The sequence below is a fragment of the Arachis duranensis genome, chromosome 1, assembly GCF_000817695.3.
Source record: "Arachis duranensis cultivar V14167 chromosome 1, aradu.V14167.gnm2.J7QH, whole genome shotgun sequence".
Classification (NCBI taxonomy): domain Eukaryota; kingdom Viridiplantae; phylum Streptophyta; class Magnoliopsida; order Fabales; family Fabaceae; genus Arachis; species Arachis duranensis.
The window spans coordinates 96832095-96845589 of NC_029772.3; the positions used below are offsets into that span (position 1 = coordinate 96832095).

Consider the following 13495-nt stretch of genomic DNA (forward strand, 5'->3'; position numbering starts at 1 on the left):
AAAGAATAAGGAACGCAGAAGACGAATGGTGAGTTGGAGAATATAGACACGCTCTCACTAACGAAACTGATTTTTGGACGGTTTTGACCAACTTAATTGAATTTGGTTACTAAAAGACTTAGATGTATAGTAAAACTGTAAAATATAATGTTTAGCATTTAAGATTTAGTGTCTATTAAACTACATTTGAAAGGGAGATGAAGATTAAGGTAGCGTTTGTTTTTAGGTACTGGGACAGGGATTGAGAGATTGAAACTAGTATTATGTTTGTTGACCCAGAGATTGGTATTAAAATTTCAGTCTCTATTCCCAAAATTTTAGTATTTCGGTACTTCCAAAAAGTGGGGACACAGGAGACTGAAATTTTTGAGGAAAGAGACTAAAACTTTAATAATATTTTATACCTAAAATAACTTCATTTCAATTAATTAATTCTAGCTTTATCCTTTTGTGCAAATTAAATTAGAGTTTCATTCTTATTTCAGTCTCTATCTCCCACTTTACACCAAACACAATATTAAGACTTATTTCAATATTTTCTCTCAATTTTTGTCTTTCAGTCTCAGTCTCTTAGGTTGCATTTGTTTGATGGAACACAAACACTAATACATAGATACGGTGGTATACGTCCACCGTTTGTTTGCTAAGACACATATTTTTGAAAAATACGGTGACACACAAACATACATAAAATACATGTATTTGGTGTCCTTTAAAAAAGATGAGACATTGAGTCATATTGAATAAGACACAAATATTTACTCTTTTATCCTTAGTAAATTTTTAAAATGCCATTCGTATTCCTAACTTTAATCTATCTTTCTTTTTCTCTTTAATATAGGGGTAAAATTGATATTTAGTTTATACTGGTGTGTCTTGTTTAGTGTCACCAAATACAATAAAAAATTTGTGTATCTTTATGTATATGTCTCTTTGTGTATTTGTATCTGTATCCATGTATTTAAAAGACAATAAACAAACGTAATTTTAGTCTCTATCTCTTTTCGAAATACTACTTAATAGACTGAGAAACAGATACTAAATTAAGTCTTTATATTGTGTTTGTGATAAAATATATTAAATTGGTTATATTTCAATATTATGTTTAATTTAAGATAAATATAAAAATTAAAAGAGAAATTTAAAATTTAAAAAATTAAATAAAAATATTTTCTTAAAAAATATTATTAAAATTTTAATTTTAATTTCTAAAAATTTTAATTTTCTGTCTGTAAAGAAGCTGAAATTTTAAATCCCAATACTAAAATTAATTTTACTCCTACGAAAATAAACGCTACCTTATTTAATAAAAGTTCTCGTTATGCTAAGTACATTCCTTCCTTTGGCTGTCATTAACCATGTCTTTTTGTTTTAAATATTGGATATTGTGTTGGGGTGAAACAACTGTGGGCCTAAATTATGGGTTTCTGTCATTTTTGGACAAAAATCCGGACGTTAAGCTGAAAACATATAATGACCAAAACTACCCAAAAATATCATCGACCTTGACAAAAACAAAACCGTTGATTAAAAACAATTTTGAATATGAATATAAGTGTAAACTGAAAAAATAAATGGGTCGATAAATAATTAAGTCATATTAATTTATGGCGTAAATTGTACTATATTTCTTACAATAAAATATACTTTATTAAATACCAAAAAAAAATTTACTTTATTTGCTTGTATAAAGGGATCAAAATGCAAAAATGGGCCTAACTCGAGAGACACATTTTTGTCATAATAATTTGTAGTTTAGTTCTATAAATATAATAAGCAATCTTAATAATTAAGTATTTAAAAAAAGTAGTAGTATTTTGCAAAGCATTAAGTTGTAAAACTGACATTTAATATGAACGTTTTAATTTCGATTTGATATATTTGTATTTTGTTCCTTCCAAAAAGAAACATAGCATTGAATAAAGAATTTTCGTCTGAAGAGAAAAGAAAGTAACCAAGTATTTTATTTTGATTAAAGAGTTTTGGAAGATGAGATTCACGTGGGCCTACGCTCTTAGCATCACAGTTGTGGTTCTCATTGTTGCATCTGCTGTTGCTTCTTGTTTCACTTCTCCAGTTGAAAAGGTTCATCTTCCCGCTTCTTCTTCTGTTCTTTGGATTTAGCTATCATGAAAAACTATCCAACAATTCTGGGTACATAGAAAGTTTAAACCTTTTCACTCTTTGTTCTGCAGCTTTTAAAAGATTTCTTGATATGGGTTGATCGTGATCTTGGGCCATGGGGTCCACTTGCTCTGTAAGTCAAGTTTATGATTATCTTCGTTTCGGGAATGAATTTATGCAGCTCATCATGTTTTCTTTGCTGATTCTCATCTCAGGGTAGCTGCTTACGTTCCCTTAACTATCTTGTCTGTTCCACCTTCTGTGCTAACTGTAAGAATCTTTGCTACCTTCACATTATAAACATTTTAAGAAATTGGAACAAGGAATGTCAAAAAAGATGCTTCAGTCACCATGCTTGATATTCAGGTTGGTGGTGGGTATCTCTTTGGGTTTACAATAGGCTTTCTTGCTGACTCTATTGGTGCAACAATTGGTGCTGCAGTTGCGTTTCTTCTTGGTAGAACAGTAAGTTTTCAATTTTTTGCATTTTATAGTATCTTGATTAGTTCAAGATTCAGTTGCTCTTTAATTTGTTTCCTTTATTCGTATACTTATCGTATCCACTTGTGTAGGTTGGGAATTCACTAGTTATCTCTAGGTTGAATGATTATCCCAAGTTTAGAAATGTAGCAATAGCAATTCAAAGATCTGGCTTTAAGGTTTGTGGACTGCAAGCTTTTAATATCACGAATTAACAGTGTTCTTAAGGTTTTTATTCATGCTTAGTGTATTCTGTATACAGATTGTGTTACTTCTTAGGCTTGTACCATGGCTACCATTTGGCATGCTAAATTACCTGCTCTCTGTGACTCCTGTTTCATTAGGGGAATACACACTAGCTTCCTGGTTAGGAATGATGGTAACTTCTTCACCCCTGATCCATAGACATATTCTTGCAATGAAGTTTTGGATACTATATTATGTTGTTTGCATAGTAATTTCAAAACATAGCATTATGTTGTTTGCATTATGTTGTTTGCATACCTGCATTGGTAAATTTCAAAACATAGCATTATGTTGTTTGCATACCTGCATTGGTAAAAATTTCATATATGAATAAGTTCATCTGCATTAGTTCTGACTTTGTTCGCAAATAAACTGAGGTTTAGACATTCTTAACTTCATATAGTAGATGGTATTCTGCTTAAGCAGTATATTAAAACATTTAATAATTTTAATTGTTACCATTGCAGCCATTAACACTGGCACTTGTATATGTTGGAACAACCCTGAAGGATATATCTGATGTCACGCATGGTTGGGGTGCGTTATCAAAGACTCATTGGGTAAGACATGCTGTGCTTTAGCCTTCAAAGGATTGTTTTTTCTTGCTTCATATTTTTCTTATTGATGAATGTCTAAGTTTCCTTAGAAGCTGAAATCTTTCAACATTCTATACTGGATCAAATAGATGGCTATTTACCTCATAGTCATACTATCAATTTCAATACTTATAACATATGCCTCTTTCTTTCTCTTTTGTTTGCAGGCTCTCATCATATTAAGCCTTGTAATATCTGGTAAGTTACATCGTTACCCAACTTAAATAAAGATTATGAAGGTTTATGTTTGAGTTGTTTTTGAGTTTCCAACAGTGTTTTTTGGGGCTCTGATAAGTTCTGTCAGGAATGAAGCATTTAATTACATGGTACAAATAGCAATGAAGCATTTGATTAGAGGATCTGTAGTTAACTATATAGATCACAATGAATACATTTCTTGAGCTTGGAAAAGCAGTAGTTGATAAGAGGAAGAATAGTTTTATTAATACTCCTATTTGGGTTGTGTGCAGTGATTCTGATGATATGTGTTACCAGAGTAGCCAAGTCAGCTTTAGATAAAGCCTTAGCTGAATGTGAAGAGAATCAAGATATAGACATAGAAGGCACCGGTACCTTGCAACAGTTAGCCGCTGATTCATCTGCAGATCTTAATCAGCCTCTCATAATATCAGATCAGGCCAATGGCAATCAACAGAAGTAAAATCTGTGCATAAATTCTTTCAAAGTTTATTATTTACTTTCTCCTTTTTCTTTTCACAATTTTTTGCTGTTGGCTAATTGTTCTACTTGTAAATTTCAACAATAGTAATGCAGGATGTTACATAAATGCTTAATAATATAATCAAGATGAGGATATTTCATACAATCTGATTCTTTCTGTTTGTACTTTTTCCCATGAGTTGTCAAGTAAATTCTTTTAACTGTATATTTCTCAAGACAATAAATAATAATAATGAAAAACTGTAGATAAATAATGTTCATCTTTGTAATGTTAAAATGAACATTTTTGTCAAGAGACAGCAACTAACACTAACCAGTAACCACATTATGGTTACGTTCCATCCAACACAATGGAATGAAGTGTAAAAAAAAATAAATGAATAAAATCACACAAAAAAAAGGAAAACATTTCTTATTCAGGGCAAGGTTATTTATATATTCATCTTAAATTGAACCAAAAGCAACCCATTATGATTTATTGATAAAGATGAGACCTAATCATGAATCTTTGAATGCCTTTTTTCAATTTTATTGGTGACAACAGGGCCATAGCTAGCTCTCTTTTATTCCACAGAAACAAAGGGAAAAAGGGCCACCCCATAAGCAATTTTATAAAACTAACCGCTACAACATTACTTTTCTGTTTTCCAATTGCTGAATCTTGGGGTTTAAGGGACCCTACCAATTCCTTGATGGAAGGGCTAAAAAATATTCTTGTCATTTTGAGACCTCTAAAGTGATACTCTGTACATTCTATTTTATGTCATTTTATGATCATACATCCTCACAACACTCACCAGGCCCTTTTGAGTGAGCCACAGGAAAGCCTATAACTGCTAGATTCACCAAAGAACTCAGCTTTATTACAAATACCATAGTTCTTGGAAACTGATGACAAAGAACAAGAAGCAGGTCAGGTCCATCATGGACAAAGTGCAAGGATTTCGCCTTGTATCTTGCGGCGGCTGCTTTGACAGCTGTCGTGACCATACTCGAGGCTCTCGAACCGGGACAAGGATATGGAACTTTAGTGATAAGCCAGTGGAGCTGCAAATAAGGGTGGGATCAATACTAAAGAAGATTCACACATTGAAGCCAGGATCATCCAAGAGAATGAAGTGTAGAAGCATATATAAGGCATATATGCCTAGTGGTGGGAATGGTGGCAGCTTGAAGAACTTGTTGTATCACTATGATGAAACTTGTCACCCTTATATTTGGATCCATGACACAGGCTGTGATTCCTTGAGGATGGGGAAACAACAGTACATTAGTCTTGAGGATCTCAGGGATTCTTCTGATATCAGAATCTTCAGGGATCATCAGAGAGGCTGCGTATCGGTTCGCAAAAGAACAAGGCCAGATTTGTGCTGATTCTGAATTTGAATCCGGGTTGTGTTCTGAAAGTTTGAGTTTTGCAATGATTTGGAAGTGACATTTTCTGTTTCTTTGGCTTTTGATATTAATCCTATGTCTCTCTTCTTCTTTCTTCCTTTGATAAGTGATGTTTTATTGCATAATGAAAATTGTTCATAACACAATTAGATAGGCTGAGTGAGATGATGTAGCAGATAGCAGTAAATTGTTCTTTTCTTTTGTTTTTGTTCTTCTCTGAAATATGTGCTCCTAAGAGATTATGATAAAATTGATAATCAACAAAAGCTCTTCATTCTTGAAATGCTACATCATAGTAAATTATTAATCAATAAAAATGTATCTAAGTGTCAAATTATAATATGGGAATGCCTATTATAATAACTATCAATTATGCTTTGTTTGTATTTCAAAAAACTTAAGCTGATAGTCTTCTCTTTAAGCAGAAGTCTTTTTGAATTTGTTTGATTTTTATATAGGTTTTTTTTTCTTTTTATTTATCTTATACTATTTTTTTATTTTTAAAATTTAATAAGAATCGAATTTTAGATCTTTCAAACATAAAACTTTAATAAAACTTTAATATCATATGATAGTATTTATCCTAAAAATTTAAGCTAATAAAAGAAAACAATATGAATAGTTATATTTTTAATACTCCTTAAATAATAATTTTTTTTGTTTGCTTAATTTTTTTGTATAGCTATTTTTTTTTCTTTTTATTTGTCTTATACTATTTTTTTGGTATGCTATCCCTATAATTATATATTACTACTATTTAAGAGCATAAAATTATTTTGCTCTCACGTTGCGAATCTAATAAAAAAATAAATCTCATATAATAATGTACTTAGGCACATCAAGAAAATGGTGCAATAAAATTGAGTCAATGTGCCCATAACCCATGATGAATGGACTTAACTAGGAGTACTAATAAAACAAAATATTGATCAATTAATTTATTAATTTACTTTATCTAAAATATTTTCATATATATTCATATAAAAAATTATTATTTTTAGAATTTAAACTAACGAATATTGTTTCAAACCGCACCTATTGTATGGTTCCAACTTCCAACAATAGAAGTAGTAGTAGTTAATGGCCGGAAAACAAGTAAAACTAAAATAAAATAAAATGGAATAACACGATAATTGGATTTTTGTGAATTTTGTAATAAATTTTTAGATAATTTTGTAATAGACTTATAATTAAAAGAAAGTAAATAAATTTTTAAAAGACTCGAACAATATTACAAATATCTAAAAAATTATAACTCTAGACATAAATATCTAAAAAGTACTAAATAATATTTCATCTTATAAATTATAATGTTTATATGTCTTAAAATATGAATAATACTGTAAAAAAAATTTATTAATTAAATTTAATTAAGATAATTTAATATAATAAAAAATAATTAAAATTATTATTTTAAATTTTACTATTAAATTTAATTCATAAAAAGATTTAGACATGTAACATTGTTCCTAAAATATTATAATGCTACACACAATTATTCTAGAACAATCGCACTCTAATTTTTCTGAAATCAACTATTACAAATGGACGACTCTTCATTCTTCAAGACTTGCTTGCTACTTTTCTATTTTGACCTATAAATGACTAAATGTAAGAGTCAAGAATTTATTTTTGTATGAAAAATATAAAATATATAAATGGCTAAACTAAAATGGGAAAGGTAATGGAATATGGTTTACTGAAGAAAGACAAATGTCAAAGCATTGAAATTGAAATTTGTAAGAATCATCGGATCCGGAGCTGAGATTCATCATCATCATCTTCTTCTTCTTCTTCTTCTTCTTCAAGAATGGGAATCTCTTGGAGCAACACCAACAGTAACAGTAACAGAAGAAGAAGAAACAATTACCCACCTCCTTTTCCTCCTCCGTACTACTACTCTTCTGATGCTCATCCTCCGCAGCTTCCACCGCCGCCGCCGCCTTCTCAGCCCCCACCGCCGCAAGGCTATTACTTTCCCCCAACCAACCCTTCCACCACTCCCTACGTCGGTACCCATCCTCTGCCTCCTGCTCCTCCTCCTCAGACCCATTCCTTCTATTATTCAAATGGCTACGCCACCCCTACCGCCGCCGCCGCCACCACCAACGCTCCTAACTATGCCAATCGCCTTCACTACCACCCTTACTATGCAAATCAGGGTGCTCCCGCCTGGGCCCCTGTTCGCCCCCCCGTTGCTGCTGCCGCCGCCGCAGCTCCACCGCCCTATGTCGACCATCAAACCACTAAGAAGATTAGGAACGACGTGAACTTGCATAAAGATACTTTGCGCCTGGAGATTGACGAGCTCAACCCTGATCACCACTTGGTTTCTTTCGTTTTTGATGCCCTCTTTGATGGCAGGTACAACCCTATCTTTTTTCCTATTCGATTCACTGCTTCATTATTATGCCTTTCAATCTTCTTAGGCTTTTGTATATATTTGTTAAGATCTGTTGGCTATGAAACTAGTACTAAGAGCTTTTTGTGTTTGTAACCTGAGGTATTGGACTGGAAGAGAGGGAAGGGGAGGGTTTGAAGTTTGAACTGTAATCATAAATTTAACTCACAAACGCACCCTTAATGGCCCTTTGGCCAACAATTCCTATTGCAACAAATTTGAAGTCTATTAAAATAATCTGCCTACTTTTCATTCCTTTCTCTGAGATTTTCATCTGTGCTTGAACTCTAAAGAGCACATTGAATCATGATTGATTTAACTTATAGCTCATGCTGGAGAATTGAGGCAACTGGTTGGTGTTTATCTTATTGGTGCTGCATACATTACATGATTTGAGTTATAATTTTTTTACTGTTTGTAAGCTTGTTGCTTGAGTTATAATTGTCATTGATATAATTATTGGTCGGAATAACTAAAAACGTGTTTTGCTTTGTTTTGTTAACATTGATCCAAGAAATCTTTGCATTTTTGCTGTTGAGGTCGAAAGTTAGTACATGAACAATTTGCTTATGTATGGACCATCATATATGTGAAGGACTAAATGACAACATTCATATTATGACTCTGCATTGCATATGCTTTGATTAAGAGCAATTTATTTGACAATATTGCATTCATTGGTTTTTCAAACAAATTTACATGCCGATGAACACATTATTTGACAGTAAAATATATGGGCTATTAGAACTGCTATCAATTTGATTAATTACTTTGATATGATTGTACTTAGAATAGAATGTTAAATTCGAATGCATATCAATTTTGTATGATACTTTCATTTGTCTAACCTCAATTTTTCTTTCATTTATAATTGGCAGATTTACTATCTACTACTTAGCCAAAGAAGAAGAAAAGTGTAGGTTTATTCCACTATATCCCGATGCATTTGCGCCGATCTCATTCCCCTTTCAAAAAGGAGTTGGCCAGAAATTTTGTCAGCCTCCTGGAACGGGCATTGACCTTGGTTTCTTTGAGTTAGAGGATCTTGCGAAGCCCTCACCTGAAGAAGATCTGTTTCCCCTTGTAATATGTGCTGAAACAAGTATGAGAACTTCAGAAGATGAAACTTCTGATGGTTCCACAATTGATGCATCTCCTCACATGCAAATAACTCAAGCTGTCTTAGTGAAAAGCAACGGTATTGGTCCTTTCGAGGTAAAAGTAATTAGGCAGATTCTCTGGATTGATGGAGTTCGTTATGAGTTGAGAGAGTTATATGGAATAGGAAGTGGCTCAACAGCTGCAGATTTTGATGATAATGATCCTGGGAAGGAGTGTGTAATATGCATGACCGAACCAAAGGACACTGCTGTCTTACCTTGCCGACATATGGTATGATTTCATGTCAAACCTACTGCTGATACTCAGTTTCTTGGAAAAAGTACATCTTAAGCATTTGTATGGATATGATGTATGAGGGATGATGGTTCATGAACACAAACCTTACCATTGTTTGCATGTTGAAAAGAAAAATCTCTTGTGGAAAATCAAGATCATTCTTGATGTTTCAATATTTCTAGAAGACTAAATTGGTTGCTGGTGATCTTATAGGCTCATAACCTCAATTTCATATATATCTTATTGCCATCTGATCATCTGTGTTATTTAAAATCGTATAACACTGTATTGCAGAAGTTAATCTCTGATGCTTCTCTTTCTTCCCAGCAGCAGGGTATGTAGACTGTAGTAATTGTTTGGTAGAAATCCATACATACTGATACAGTGGTTATTCCACATCACCATGTTTATATTTTGTTTTAAATATTCATTTTGCTATATTATTCATTATTCCACATCATATGACATGTTGTATTTTATCAGTGTATGTGCAGCGAGTGTGCAAAAGCATTACGGCTTCAATCCAATAAGTGCCCAATATGCCGCCAACCTATTGAGGAGCTCATGGAAATCAAGATAAACAATGATGACAAATGACATCTTTCTCTTCAATGTGAAGTTGAATTGCATGGTATTTTTATCATAATATATATAGTATTATGAATTGCAGTCAGGTAATATATAGTTCTTTTTTTTCTTTTTTCTTATTTGTAAATTGCGGTCAATAATCTGTTCATAGTTCATATGTAATTCCATGAAAAGGAAGTTAGATAATATGTGATTTTCCCGTCATTGAGAATATTGTTCATGCCATCGTGTTTTCTTAGTTCTTTGATTTGTGAGTGATATTTGAGAGAGGATCGTGTGTATAGAAATCCTGGTTTGGTCACTGAAATGCCTAGAATCTGAATGAAGGTGAAGCTTCTTATTCCTAACCTATGTTTGAAAGGCTTGTTGTAAGCATATATATGGTGTTGAATTTTCTTTCTTCCTTCATGCATATCATATTTGGTAGGCATAAAAATATAGAACTTGTGATCTCAAAGATGTTTGCTGAAGCAGTTGGTTTATTATCTCGTGAGTGTAAAGAAAAAGAAGATATTCTATGTTTTGGAGGTTCTTTATCTTCTTTTCACCAAGAAAGAGGCTTCGGTAAGATTGATATACAAGGCACCCTTTACGTAAGTGTCAAATCAGAACCTTCAAAGCATGAAGAGGTGGTTTTCAGACATCAACTTTTGAACAAATGAACATGTAGTAATGTAAAGTAAAACCCACCAAACTTCTTTCTTTTGTGCCCTCTTGTTTTATTTATTTGGAACTGTTTTCCTGTGAACTATTCCATTTTGCTATTGCAGGGGAGACTTGGAGTTCCAATCATTTACTCTCCTAAATTGTTCAAACATGAACAGTGTCTTTGACCCTTAATCATACTTAATATCTAAGCGATGGAGATTTTCTGTTTTCAAACTGTGTCTATGTTTCTTGTTTCATCAGTACATATGAAATGGACTTATTTCATCTTTATTCTGCATTCTCACCTTCATCAATTTGGTCATTCAAACTGTTACATCAGCAAACGAGTAGGTCAGGAATACTATGAGAACAAAGTTGACCAAAGATATTAACAATAGTAAGAGTAATAGTAATGGTTAAATCTCTGCACATCAACACTCCCATGCATGTACTCCTTTTATTTAGTTCTTTATTTTTTCCATATTCTTTTATAGAACAATTTTTTCGAGAGATTTGCCTCAATGCTAATCCATAAGAGGCTTTGCTGCTAGTACAAGCCGTTAGGTCCTATCTTAAAAGCAATGGAGGTACCAAGTACCAACACTTTTGAATATATACACGAGTTCTTGAATGAGTTGAATCTCTTGACCCTTTTTCTTTTGGTTGAACCAAAGCGAAAAAAAAAAAAGTGAAAAACCAATAAACAGGGTAAGGTACAATCCCAACCAAGTTCTTCATAATCTGAAGACACCGACTCAACATAGTTTGGTATCTTTTGCTACCTTTTCCGAAGAAAGTTAACCGAGTTGGAGTCCAAGTCCAAGACCCTCCTCACAAACACAAACAAAAGGCCTGAATATACAGACAAAAGAAAAGGAAGCATCTTCATATTCATTTGTCCTTGAATTGCAGGCTAGCTAGCTACCCTTTACCAGTTACCACCTCCTTTCTTTCTTTTATATTTGTATTTCACTGTTTAGAATAATGGCAATAATTAAAGTATGTAGTGCATGATGATGTGTTGTATCTAAGTTTCTAACTTACAAGTTAGTAGAAGAAAGGGTTGAACATGAATAGTACAAGAATAAAAACTTTCCCTTGTGGTCAAAACTTCTCAATGCCTACACTCAATTATTAATTTCCCATACCATACTAAAATCAAAACCTATAGAAAAAAAGGGGGGCCATGTGTGAGATACAACTAGAAGTGTACTCTTGTATAGTTCTAGGTGAGCCTCATAAATACATACCCTTCCCTCCCCAATTTCCATTCTCTCAAATTTTCATCAATCACTGTCCATAGACCATGTGGTTGCTCATGTGAAGCCCTCCACAAAAATAGTAATTTCTTTGCATGGCTGCCCAAGTCATTCTCTAATGGAAACCCTTTGGTGACAGATTCTGTAAAAATCATATCCCATATATGGAAGGGCCTAGCAGTAAACTCACTTGCAAAATTACCCATCATTCCCTTCAACCTTCAATTATACATCATCCATCATCCACAATATCATAACTCCCCGTCACAATCATGTGTACCAAAGTTCCGTATTTTCTTTGAGGGTGAATTGGGTTTTGGTAATGTTTGTGGCCAGAAAAATAAGTCCCATCAAACACAAAAGTAGTTGCATTATTATTATTATTATTATTATTATTATTATTATTATTATTATTATTATTATTATTATTATTATTACTACTGTCTTTATGTCACTGATTAATGAAATAAAAACCAAAACTTTCAATTGCTCGTATAATAATCTAAACAAAATTTTAGGGTATTGATCTGTAAAGTAGAGCTTATTTGTTTAGGAGGGTGTCTACTTTGTACCTCTGTAACTGAGGAATTAGTCATTAGGTTTTCGGTCGAATGGATATCCTGGCGCAAACAAAAAAAAATATTAATTCTAAAGTCTCTTTATTTAGACTAAAGTCCAAGAAATACCAATTAGGAATGGTTCCTTTTTTTCAAGCAATTTAAATAATTAGTAGTCCTTTGATGGGTAAAGTGCCATGTTCAAAGAGATAAAGAGAAGTAAACAAAAAAGGACAAAACCACAAGTTCTTGATCACAATTTAGTCTTTTAAGAATGGAAACATGAAGTTGAATTGGGAAAAAAATATCAACGTAACAAATTGAAGAAAAAAACAAGAGACCTTGAACGTGATATATGCAGAGTGTGGTAGCTGCTAGCTAGTTTTTCGGTTGCTTTCTCCCACCTAATTGCTGTTAAAGTAGGGCAAGCATGATTTAATCACCCTTTGCTTTATTATTTGTTACATTACCTTCAATTACATATGCAATGTCCTATAAGTCTTTGTTACTTTTTTGAGAGCCCAAAAAACGTGACCACAGCAGCAGCAACTCAAATTTCATTTCACACAAGTTAGGCACCAACACAAAGAAAAAAGTGTCATAATTTCTGGTAGTCCCATATGCAGCGGTTTTTACTTTATCTGCCACAATAATAATTATAATCAAACTAAAAGCATCGATAATGCGTAGTTAAATCAAACTTTCTCCTTCTGGAATAGCATTCACAACTGTCTTCTTTTAGGCTTATTAGGCCATCCTTTGTAGATCATAGAACAAAGTTGGCAAATTTGTTCTTACTCGGAAGATTTGTGTCAGTTCTTCATTATTATTATTATTAGGCACTCCATCAACGAGCGACAATCCATGTTTAAGCATTTAATCATCAAAAACAAGGCGCAAAGCACTTGCCATATATATAGACTATAGTTGAATATTAAAAATTTTAAGAATATATACAAATATTTAGTGGTTCATAAATTATTTTTTGCCATGATAAATATGTGCAAACTAAATAGTCTGACTAACTAACTTGGATTGATCGAGTGGTCAGCTCACTATCCGTTTAAGTAAGTGTCGGGGATTCAAATCCCGCCTTATCAGGACGGATTCAAGGGGGAGCAA

General features: G+C 32.8%; 3 protein-coding genes across 4 annotated transcripts; all 3 read left to right on the forward strand.

The window, feature by feature from the left end:
- The first annotated feature begins 1890 nt into the window (after positions 1-1890).
- On the forward strand, positions 1891-4272 carry LOC107465283 (uncharacterized). 2 transcript variants are annotated; one of them, XM_016084267.3, is made up of 9 exons: positions 1891-2085; positions 2196-2257; positions 2340-2394; positions 2491-2589; positions 2697-2783; positions 2867-2983; positions 3318-3410; positions 3614-3644; positions 3917-4272. In XM_016084267.3, exons 1-9 carry the CDS (start codon positions 1990-1992, stop codon positions 4105-4107), a joined length of 831 nt encoding a protein of 276 aa, XP_015939753.1. In that variant the 5' UTR covers positions 1891-1989; the 3' UTR covers positions 4108-4272. The 2 variants fall into 2 exon arrangements, with proteins under 2 accessions (XP_015939753.1, XP_015939759.1); XM_016084273.3 differs by having other exon boundaries at positions 1947-2085; positions 2471-2589.
- Positions 4273-4385: 113 nt separating this feature from the next.
- LOC107465297 (uncharacterized) lies at positions 4386-5628 on the forward strand. The gene has a single exon (XM_016084281.3). It carries the CDS (start codon positions 5019-5021, stop codon positions 5499-5501), a length of 483 nt encoding a protein of 160 aa, XP_015939767.1. The 5' UTR covers positions 4386-5018; the 3' UTR covers positions 5502-5628.
- A 1568-nt stretch (positions 5629-7196) lies between these two features.
- LOC107465273 (probable E3 ubiquitin-protein ligase LUL4) lies at positions 7197-10260 on the forward strand. Its single transcript, XM_016084260.3, has 3 exons — positions 7197-7886; positions 8802-9315; positions 9805-10260. The coding sequence occupies exons 1-3, from the start codon at positions 7333-7335 to the stop codon at positions 9916-9918; spliced, it is 1182 nt and encodes a 393-aa protein (XP_015939746.1). The 5' UTR covers positions 7197-7332; the 3' UTR covers positions 9919-10260.
- Positions 10261-13495: the final 3235 nt, after the last annotated feature.

What these genes read in the sequence shown, in the direction of transcription:
- LOC107465283 (XM_016084267.3), top strand. Translation starts at nt 1,990, where the DNA reads ATGAGATTCACGTGGGCCTACGCTCTTAGCATCACAGTTGTGGTTCTC. An exon ending in CGTTATCAAAGACTCATTGG is followed by an intron (nt 3,411 to 3,613) that starts GTAAGACATGCT and finishes TTTTGTTTGCAG; the next exon opens with GCTCTCATCATATTAAGCCT. An exon ending in ATTAAGCCTTGTAATATCTG is followed by an intron (nt 3,645 to 3,916) that starts GTAAGTTACATC and finishes GGTTGTGTGCAG; the next exon opens with TGATTCTGATGATATGTGTT.
- LOC107465297 (XM_016084281.3), top strand. Translation starts at nt 5,019, where the DNA reads ATGACAAAGAACAAGAAGCAGGTCAGGTCCATCATGGACAAAGTGCAA.
- LOC107465273 (XM_016084260.3), top strand. Translation starts at nt 7,333, where the DNA reads ATGGGAATCTCTTGGAGCAACACCAACAGTAACAGTAACAGAAGAAGA. An exon ending in GATGCCCTCTTTGATGGCAG is followed by an intron (nt 7,887 to 8,801) that starts GTACAACCCTAT and finishes TATAATTGGCAG; the next exon opens with ATTTACTATCTACTACTTAG. An exon ending in TCTTACCTTGCCGACATATG is followed by an intron (nt 9,316 to 9,804) that starts GTATGATTTCAT and finishes GTATTTTATCAG; the next exon opens with TGTATGTGCAGCGAGTGTGC.